Source organism: Biomphalaria glabrata, chromosome 5 (assembly GCF_947242115.1).
Source record: "Biomphalaria glabrata chromosome 5, xgBioGlab47.1, whole genome shotgun sequence".
Classification (NCBI taxonomy): domain Eukaryota; kingdom Metazoa; phylum Mollusca; class Gastropoda; family Planorbidae; genus Biomphalaria; species Biomphalaria glabrata.
Window position 1 is genome coordinate 5,526,470 of NC_074715.1, and position 11,107 is coordinate 5,537,576.

Here is an 11,107-nt window from a genome sequence, read left to right on the forward strand (position 1 = left end):
TTATTCAGGAGATGTTGCCAAACATAGTGTTATAAACCTGGTGGTGGCACAAATGGGGGTAGTGGTGTGAGTGTAGTCAGCCGACGCAAATTGCCCCAGGCCAGCGCTAGTCGAGTGGTCAACCGTGACGAGTTACGACGGTCAGCCAAGACGAGTGTCAACATGACGGTTCGGGAAGGATCGGCATCGTGAACAGAGCTCAGGAGCGTCACGAGGGATGTAGTCATGTGACGAAGCTAGAAACGTCGAGCGATGTTCTGTTTGGTTCTAGAAGGCCATTAGGGACCCTATATAAAGAGCGAAGTTGTCGCAGTCAAGTCAGTTCACGACAGGGGTTCAGAGTCCGGTTCACTACAGTCCAGTCGACTGCAGCACAGTTCAGTGTTGTTCAACGGTGTGGTTCTGTACGGAGCATTACGACGGTTAAGTGCGGAGTACTATCAAGTACGGTTGAGACGAACGTCGTCTTGATCTGGGTGTGTGATCGAGTCCGACACAACGAGCCCAGTGTGTGAAGTCAGTCCTGAACTGTTGAACCCAGTGCAAGCCCGGAACGAGACGGAGAGGCCAGTGCAAGAGTTGATACGGCGGTACCGTGTTATCGGAGAGATATTTGTACAGTGTACGTGTTGCCAATGATACAGTATTGGCTCAGATTTTTAGTCCTGAGTTGTCAAGTTCTTTAAGTTGGTGGTGTAAGGTGCAGTTTGCAGAGAGCCTGGATAGTGAGATTCGTAACCAAGCAAGACTTTATTACATAAGTCTACCAAATTTGTATCTATAACTTTTCACTTCTTTTATTTTTTTAAATTCTTTTATTTTAGTCCAAATTAGCAAATAATACATTTCAATACAAACAATTAACAAATGCATACATTTTAGCTTCAGTACTGATAGTACTATAGAGATGGCTCTTGTAAAAGATAACATTTATTTTATTCTATTGACTATTTTACACTGTTCGTGAAACTAAAAGTTTTAACTCTTGATAATCAAACTTGAAAATTGAGATAAAACTGAAAGTGATTGCCATTAACTTTATACTTTTTGCTTCTGCTTTCAGGGATTTAAACAAAAAGATCAACATTTCCTGACCCAGTTACCATTGCCTGGAATAGTAGATGACTTCTGGAGACTGGTTACACAGTATAAAGTAACAATTATAGTGGACTTTGAGTTTGAGAAGCAGACAGATGATTCGGTAAAAAAAATACGTTTAAAAAATATATTTGGTTTGTCTTATGTGTTGATGGGTTTTCCGTGTTTTTTTTTATTTGGTCCAAATCATTCTAGAAGGTTAATGACGTCCAGTACAAGGAAGACATCTCGCTCGCCCTCCAAATTTTAAAATCGCATCTACTCACGCAGGCATTCGTCTACAGTGTCAAACTAGAACAAAAAAAACACATCAAAAATACTTTTTTTAAACGACAATACCTTCTTTCTGTAATACATTCTTTCTGTAATACCTTTCTTTCTGTAATACCTTCTTTCTGTAATACCTTCTTTCTGTAATACCTTTCTTTCTGTAATACCTTCTTTCTGTAATACCTTCTTTCTGTAATACCTTCTTTCTGTAATACCTAAAAACTTTCCTTCTGTAATACCTTCTTTCTGTAATACCTTCTTTCTGTAATACCTAAAAACAATCCTTCTGTAATACCTTCTTTCTGTAATACCTTCTTTCTGTAATACCTAAAAACTTTCCTTCTGTAATACCTTCTTTCTGTAATACCTTCTTTCTGTAATACCTTCTTTATCCAGGTTCCTGGATCTAAGTTCCATGAACTTCTGACTTGAATTGAGGTTGTTGTAAAAAGTGATCCCCTTCGCGCCCCTATGAGGTTGTTGTAAAAAGTGATCCCCTTCGCGCCCCTATGAGGTTGTTGTAAAGAGTGATCCCCTTCGCGCCCCTATGAGGTTGTTGTAAAGAGTGATCCCCTTCGCGCCCCTATGAGGTTGTTGTAAAAATGATCACCTTCGCGCCCCTATGAGGTTGTTGTAAGAAGTGATTACCTTCGCGCCCCTATGAGGTTGTTGTAAGAAGTGATCACCTTCGCGCCCCTATGAGGTTGTTGTAAGAAGTGATCACCTTCGCGCCCCTATGAGGTTGTTGTAAATAAGTGATCACCTTCGCGCCCCTAAGAGGTTGTTGTAAGAAGTGATCACCTTCGCGCCCCTATGAGGTTGTTGTAAGAAGTGATCACCTTCGCGCCCCTATGAGGTTGTTGTAAGAAGTGATCACCTTCGCGCCCCTATGAGGTTGTTGTAAGAAGTGATCCCCTTCGCGCCCCTATGAGGTTGTTGTAAGAAGTGATCACCTTCGCGCCCCTATGAGGTTGTTGTAAGAAGTGATCACCTTCGCGCCCCTATGAGGTTGTTGTAAGAAGTGATCACCTTCGCGCCCCTATGAGGTTGTTGTAAGAAGTGATCACCTTCGCGCCCCTATGAGGTTGTTGTAAGAAGTGATCACCTTCGCGCCCCTATGAGGTTGTTGTAAGAAGTGATCACCTTCGCGCCCCTAAGAGGTTGTTAAAAGAAGTGATCACCTTCGCGCCCCTAAGAGGTTGTTGTAAGAAGTGATCACCTTCGCGCCCCTATGAGGTTGTTGTAAAGAGTGATCCCCTTTGCGCCCCTATGAGGTTGTTGTAAGAAGTGATCACCTTCGCGCCCCTAAGAGGTTGTTGTAAGAAGTGATCACCTTCGCGCCCCTAAGAGGTTGTTGTAAAAAGTGATCCCCTTCGCGCCCCTATGAGGTTGTTGTAAAGAGTGATCCCCTTCGCGCCCCTATGAGGTTGTTGTAAAAAGTGATCCCCTTCGCGCCCCTATGAGGTTGTTGTAAATAGTGATCCCCTTCGCGCCCCTATGAGGTTGTTGTAAAAATGATCACCTTCGCGCCCCTATGAGGTTGTTGTAAGAAGTGATCACCTTCGCGCCCCTATGAGGTTGTTGTAAATAAGTGATCACCTTCGCGCCCCTAAGAGGTTGTTGTAAGAAGTGATCACCTTCGCGCCCCTATGAGGTTGTTGTAAGAAGTGATCACCTTCGCGCCCCTATGAGGTTGTTGTAAGAAGTGATCACCTTCGCGCCCCTATGAGGTTGTTGTAAGAAGTGATCACCTTCGCGCCCCTATGAGGTTGTTGTAAGAAGTGATCACCTTCGCGCCCCTATGAGGTTGTTGTAAAAAAGTGATCACCTTCGCGTCCCTCTACGAGTTTTGCATTTTGTGCTGACCTTTATAGTCATTTTTCCAAAGCAAAACTCGATTTGATTTTGAATTCCCACACAGCGTCAGATTTTTTTTTTACATTTACCATTTCAAGACCTGCTAAGTTACATGGCTTGTGTGCTGTACACGTAGAAATGGAGATTTTAGGTTCAAAAGGTTAATAAAAGTTAAATTTTTATTTTTACATTTAAAATATAAGTACTAACACTTTTCAGACTATTGCCAACTATATACCAACTGAACCAAGTGAAGTATTTAAAACAGAACTGTTTGAGATAACAAGTCACAGTTACAAACAGACATTGGTGTGGGACGAACAAAAGTTGACAGTCTGTCATGTTGATCAAACAGTAAGTATATATTTTGTAGGCATAAATACGAGTTCTATTATTTGTGAAAAGAAAAACAAAACAGAAAATATTTTTAGATCTAAATTTCACATTTCTATTGACTTTTCAATATTATTTAGCTTAGTGTAAAGGCTAGATAATGTCTAGCACAAAATATTTGGCACTTTATGTGGATCTTTCCTATGCTTTTATTTCCCAACTTTTAGTGTCATGTCTCCTGCCCTCTATGAGATCAACTGTACAATATATTCTTTTGAAGTCAGCCCTGTGGCATTTCGTGTATATATCTAAACCAACCAACGCTTCCACCACAGATAACAATGCGGCTGTATTATCACTTCTCTCTTGGCATGTGGATCATGTTTTATTAGCTATACAGACGTGTTCTACTTAACACACAGGCCCGATACATAAAAAAAAATATTTTATAGACTTTTTACAAGATTTAAGTTTCCCAAGAATTTTTTATTAGTTAATTAGTTAATTAATTGTTGGTATTTAATTATTTTGTTTAATATCGAAATAAGGAGAATAAATTTTGCTTAATGAGAGATGTGGATGTATATATGGATTTAATCCCCTAACTACGTTTTGACACGTTTTTTTTCTCCCACTTCCCATTCTCGGATCCAGTTGAAATTTTGCATAATTATTCATATGGCAATACACGAATCAATAACAAATTAACCAATCAATCAATCATTTAATTCTGTTTTATATAGCAGAAAGGGAGATAACCCGTTAATTGTCAGATAAATGGTATTAGTAAGCGGTTCTTTCTCTTAGATAAGCTTTGTTATTAAAAAGTATTCTTTTTTTTTTTAATTGCTTGTTTTTCGTTTCCTTCCTTTTGTCTCAACTATTAGAAACAGGTCAAGCACGAAGTACTTCACATCAGAGCTGGCATCACAGATTTGAATACAAAGAAATGGGTTCAGCTCATCAAACATCTTCAGGTTTTCAATGTCTCTGGAGGAAAAGTTGCCTTCCTTTGCAGGTAAAGACTTACTAAAGACGCATATTATGTCTTTTAGGTGCGGCCACAGAGTTAAATGCAAAAATAAAACAAATCGCTAAATATTTTTAGAACTAGAGTCGCTATGTACTAGATATAATTCTTATTGCCACATTGATATCAAATAGACCAAATCTACCCACGCCAAGTATGCGGCCGGCTTTGAGTTCATAGGATATGAGAAATGTGCTCATTTTCAATCACAATGGAAGAGCTATATCAAACAGACTTATCCATTTCAAATACAATTTATCAGCTATTGTCAGGTATAACAAATCCTTTTGTTATTAAAAGTAATAAGACTAATTAGGAATAGACATTTATTGCATATAAGTTTCGATTTTCTAAGTTTGGAATAGAACAAGAAGGTTTGCATGTTGTTTTTATATTGGCAAACAAAATATTCAAATTATTTTTTTTGAGGCTTTTGTTAAAAAATAAGAGGAAGGGGAATGACAGTGTGTCAGTAATTATTGTGTTGTTAAAGGAATCAAAACATGAACAACGTGTTGGATGCAATTCAGGTTTCCTAACTAAAGATAGACCACGTCACAAAGAGTTTAGAGACAGGGTTACTACAGTGTTTGGACCCCACGATGACCTACTAACTATTGTAAAAAGAAACGCAAACTAAAGCTCTATAGCAATCTGACAAGGTCGCAAAGACCTTTCCTTGGGGAACAGTACCAGGATAAAGAAGAAGAGGCAGAGAAAGCGATGGTAAGACAACATTAAAGAATGGACGGGCCTGCCATTGAAAGAGATTGTATCCAAGGAAAAGACAGAGGAATAGAGAAATAGGGTCAACAAATCTTGCCTGGTGTCTCAACGGTCTAACAGACTAAGGGATAGGTGAAGGTAAAGGAACATAAGAAATCTTCGTTACAATGTGTGTAGAGACATCAGTTATATCTTACACGGAGGCGCGGTGGCTGAGTGGTAAAGTGCTCTTCTTATGAACCGAGAACCAGGTTTCGAATCCTGGTGAAGATTGGGATTGTTAATTTCGGGTTCTTCGGGCTCCTTTGAGTCCACCTGACATTAGTTGGAGAAAAGTCGTTGTGCTGGACACATGACACCCTCGTTATCCATAGTAACGTTATACTTTATTTCTTACTCATCTTGGACTTGTACATGTTCTAGTTTGGAAGTCTTAGAGTTTGTTATTTTATTTTAAATGATACAACTTTGAAGATGGCAGGAACATTTATCGTTGTTTAAAAAAAAATGACTATAACTGTATTGATTTACGCATTTTATCCTTACAGAAATGGTGCCAGCTTTAGTGGCTTGGCCTGTGCACTATGTCTCATGATTGAAAAACTGGACACTGAGTCCTGTGTGAATATTCCTATCATTGTTGGATCACTAAAGTTTATAAGACCAGAAGTTATAGCCACAGTGGTAAGTACATAGCTACAGTGGTAAGTACATAGCCACAGTGGTAAGTACATATCCACAGTGGTAAATACATAGCCACAGTGGTAAATACATTGGGTATATCACCTAGTGTTAATGCCCGGAGATTGGTTTGTAGCTCCGAACAGTAAAAGTAAACCAGTTAAGTCGTATTTAATTCTTAGTGTACAACTTGAAATAAACATGTACAACACACCAAAGAAATACTCGTCAGTACTGTTCCATGTCTCTTACTTGATCTTCCTTCTGCAACGGTTACAGATCAACTCGTGTTTTCATTAACTTCGGGCAGACGGAACTCGTCAGCCTAGGGCTTAGGGAGATAACCTCAAGGAAACATTATGTGAAGACCCAACATCTTCTTGAACTGAGATGGTGCCAGATGTAATGCGAAGAAAGGTCGAGAGATGGATTGTGACGCATGGGAGACCCATAATCTCTTGAACTACTTGAATGCGCACTGGAAAAGAAAAACTGGTGCTGCTAAAACGCGGCTAAAACAACACAGGAGACAAAATGTATGATTGGTGTAATGTATGGACTCTAGGGTTGTCTGGTGTGGGAGAAGTCTTCACACCTCACTGATCAAATACTACCCGCCTCAACTTGGGCATCCTCCAGTCAGGTGCTGATCTGTCACAGACTGTCTGCTATAATGGGTGTTTAGAGCTTAGTTTTAAAATGACAAGTATGCTGATAACATGGGACTGCTATATTTTCTTTCGAATCTCAGATTATTTTTAATAAACTTAATTTTCAAGATTTAATTATAAATGTTGTGGATAAATAAATATTTTTTTCTCTGATTTATTTGTAATAGCGATATCATTTGACCAAAATACCAAACTTCTATTCACGTTTTTCATGTAATCTTATAAGGGGATACTCACTCAGTGACGAAATTAAATCCAGAAAAGATTATTTTAAAAAATCGTAGGCTACAGAGCTTCAGTCACTATTAAATCACTAAACAAAGAAAGGTAGAAATAGAGATAATTCAATCAAGATGTTGTTAGGACAGCAGCCGAGATGTAGATCTACATCTCCTTGACCTAGGGCGTCCTGTCTTCACTGCAAAGATAGTCGATAGCCAACACTTCTCAGTGGTTGTGTTATTTCATGTTTAAAATAAAATGTATAACATTTTTTCTGAAACTTTAATTTATTTAATATATTAAATAAAAAATTAATTTTAACACAATTATCTTCCGACAGAATTACCTTATCGAAAAAGACAAATGGTTTTTGAAACACATATATTTTTTTTATTCTAAAATTATAAGTGAAAAAATAAATGCGAGTTGACATCACATTAAAGATAGCCACAGGCTGTTCTTATATCATTATTAATAAGGTTTTTTCTTCACATCCTGAGGGAGCTGGCCTTACTAATTGCGTGGCCCAATTAAATGGATGCTTGCGAGGCCCCTCTTCTATTGTTTTTTTTTTTACAATAACAATACTATTAATTAAATCATTATACAACATGTATTATACAAAATATTGATGAAGCAACTCAAATGCTATGTTAACGCTTTAAGTTCTACACTTTTAAAAGCCTGTGACAAGAGTCATGACTGAAAGCGATATATGGTAGACCTGCCAGGCGCGGGGCCCAATCGGTAAAACTCACTTTAAAAATATTGCCATCTCAGCAGTTTGCGTTCAATACCAAACTATCCTGGTTTTAGACATTCTGTGACTCAATGTTGGCTATTCGATTAATATTGTACCCTTACTACAATGGTACCCAATCTTTGACCTAGGGGGTCACAATTTCTGGAACATGTCTCAAATAGCCGCATCACAGCCAAAAAAGTCCATGACTGGAATGCAACTGATCTTCATTGTCCTAATTATGTCAAGTGGGCAAACGTTTTAAGTGACTAGATGGCATCTTGTAAGTTGTTACAGATAAGGCCCGCGTACCAAACTTAGGTATCACTAAATAACAACCAAACCATTTCAACTTGTGTATTTGCCTCTTCAGGCTGACTACAGACTTCTCTATGAGGTATTAGAGAGATACAGTGAAACTTCCAGCCAATACACTAACTCAGGGGACAAGTTTCTCAAAGAAATGTTGTGACTCAGTCTGTGATAGAACTATAGTGTTGGGCAATCTGTTTTATATTCTTAGTAATTTATTCTTCGTTTTGTATTTATATTAATGTTGTGTTTTTACTTTTTATAATTGTTCTTTACATGTAGGCTACGATTCCAGTTAATAGAAATATAAACAAAAAGACATTATGATTGTTGTTTTGCCCAAATATAAAAACTTCTGATTAAAAACAAATAATATTGGTTTTTCAATAGCTTTCACATTTTTAACGGGCTGTTTGTTGACACACATTTATATTTATAAATTCAAGGCCACATAAAATTGCTTGAATGCTTTTAGCAACAAAGTACAAACTTGTTCATCAAATGATTAAGCGATAGACTGTTTTTTTTTTTAATATAGATGCTAGTTTAGTTAAAGCCTACTACTGTTTTTCTGATGTTGTGCTGATGTTGACTTAATAGGTTTATTTATAGATAACCTTCAGCAATTAATAAACTATTTAATTGAACAGAAAAAAAAAATATTGTTTTTTTTTTTGTCTACTTCAATATGAATTACGGTAGATTTGTTCGTCGTCCGTTAGAATGTTTGTCTTGCATGTTTTGAATGTTCATTCAAATTAAAATAATTAGGGCCATCATCCCAACCAACCCCCTTACTCGACCACTTTAAGTAGCGTACCTACAAAATGTCCATACCAACAATAAACAGAATTTCTTAATGTGATTTAATTTTTTTTCATCTCATAATCTCATCTCTGCCTGTGTCCCTATTGGTGCACAGGCCATTGGCGTAGCTAGCATTGTGCGGGTGGTGCGGACCACACGGGGCATCAAGTGGTCGGGTGCATCGCACTGAGGACAAACTTTCTCAGTAAAACTACACATTGTAATGACATAAATTTAAAAAACACATTTTTTTGTTTTGGTAATTTGTTATGTCCTATATTCTTTCTTAAATTTAAATGTAATTTAATGTAATTGCTGTAGACCAGCTTGAATCAAATTTTCCCAGATTTGTAATCTCTGAAGGCAACGCACTTTTGCACTTATTTTTTGAAGCCTTACATCAGGGGTCCTCAACCTGTGGGTTGAGACTCCTTTGGGGATTAAATTCCATTAGCAAGGGAGCCTAAGACCATCAGAAAATGTATATATTGATTTTGGGGGGAGGGCTATTTTTCATCGGAAGTTTTTTTAACATATATATTTTTTGTGTACTTTAAGTGAATGTATCATCATTGAACATATACGTGACTTTTTATTGGTAGTTCTTTTTTTTTCTTTTTATACTTGTTATTAGAAAATATTTGTTGCGGACCACATCTTCGTTTTTGCAGTATACTTTTTCAACAACCGAAATTACTGTCCAACAAATGCGTCGTAACGCCATTGCTGAATGAAACATTTCTATGGAGAAGATCTAATCACGTACTGAAGAAAATGTAACACTAGCTAAATCCCATTTACCTAAGCCAATGAAGGAAAAAGATTTTATGGTTGGGGGTCGCCGCCTAGTTTAAATTGTATTAGGGGGTCGCGGAGCTAAAAAGGTTGAGAACCTCTGCTGTACATAATGTTACTTCATTGTCAAATGCACTGAATATGAACAAGTTTATAATGGTGTTTATTTTAATTACTAATTAGTAATGGTCCAGTCTCTTTTGTGGACCAGTGGGGGGGGGGGGGGGAGGGGATATCTGGGAGGTTTTCCAACCGCTAAACAAACACAACCCTGCTAGATTTGGGATTCAAACTCAAGCCCTTTGTAAGGTGGACAAGCCGTAGCCCAGCGGTTTTAGCCTCTCAGCCACACATCTCTTACTTGGAGGGAACTTGAAGTTTTTCTGTGACTAGGCAAGGCTCAACATTTAAATAAGCGAGAGGGGAAAATGTGGAGAGATTATCTGTAGTGAATCTTGGACATCATGGGTTTTCTCTTAAAAAAAAATCTGGCACTCCGTGAGCATCGCGAACGAGTTCAAGAAGAATTGGCAATACAAAATCAAAGAAATATTGTGGAGAGAAAATACTATCTAAGTAGCATACATTCCTGAAAGACCGAATACGTACATGTCCCAATAAAAACGAATTTATTGTAATATAAGCGCTCACGAAAATAAAAATAAAAATCGTACAGAAAGAATAAAAAGCAAATATTTCTCGATTATTTTCCACATTACAACTAACATCTAAAATATGGATAAAAATTTTATTGTACATTTTCATGCAGAGCCTCAAAGACGTTTGGCCACACACAAAAATTGCAAGGCGAAAAAAATGAAGATAGATTTTCTATCAACACACAAGAAATAGCTACTGATGGAAATACCTTCCTTGGACCGTAGTGTTCAAGAAATAATAACCCAATAAGAACGTCTAAATATGAATTTTAGTCGCCTTTATTGAATCCGCAGATGGAGATCAAACTCGATGGCTCTACCAGCGACATAGACAAAAACGAATTTTGTCTGGGGCTTCAAGTAATTGTTGCAGTTGCTCTATAAGTCTCCGAACTTCCAAAATAAGAATCTATTTAGCTTTAGAATATATCAGTCCCCGAATATAGGCGTCTTGATTCGCAGATATTTTTTTTTTACTATTGTTGTATGTGTGGCAAGCAAGCGAAGTCTTTCCAAATTTATTTTGATGAAGAAATACTTTCGATCAACGATGACGAATTTACGACTCACTAATTTGGCAATTTTATCTATTAAACAAGACCTAGTGGGAAAAAACTGATTTTGATAAAATATTGATAGTTAGCTGGCAAGAAAGCACGTGAGATTCACTTGTATCATCTTTTTTTTTTTTGTAAAATCGATTCTCTGCGAAATAGCAATGCTTAAATAATGAATTTTCTTTATTTCGAAATTATAAACTTTTCGCTGTTTTAAAACTTTTTTTTTGGAGAGCATCATGAGGAACTGCTGCACGGGGCAAATATCCTAGCTACGACACTGGCATAGGCCACCAACCAGCTTCCTCCAGGAATCTCGGTTCTGGGCGAGTCTCTCCAACTGTCCC

At 37.5% G+C, this 11,107-nt stretch overlaps 1 protein-coding gene across 1 annotated transcript in view; it reads left to right on the forward strand.

Moving 5' to 3' along the window:
- The window catches only part of LOC106057775 (receptor-type tyrosine-protein phosphatase epsilon-like), a 53,914-nt gene extending 45,754 nt beyond the window's left edge, over nucleotides 1–8,160 (forward strand). Inside the window, exons 22-26 of the mRNA XM_056028665.1 lie at nucleotides 1,064–1,201; nucleotides 3,445–3,579; nucleotides 4,446–4,576; nucleotides 5,863–5,998; nucleotides 8,004–8,160. Of these exons, the coding sequence (XP_055884640.1) occupies nucleotides 1,064–1,201; nucleotides 3,445–3,579; nucleotides 4,446–4,576; nucleotides 5,863–5,998; nucleotides 8,004–8,102 (639 nt within the window). The 3' untranslated portion in view covers nucleotides 8,103–8,160. The remainder of the gene's footprint in view (nucleotides 1–1,063; nucleotides 1,202–3,444; nucleotides 3,580–4,445; nucleotides 4,577–5,862; nucleotides 5,999–8,003) is intronic.
- The last annotated feature ends 2,947 nt before the right edge of the window (nucleotides 8,161–11,107 follow it).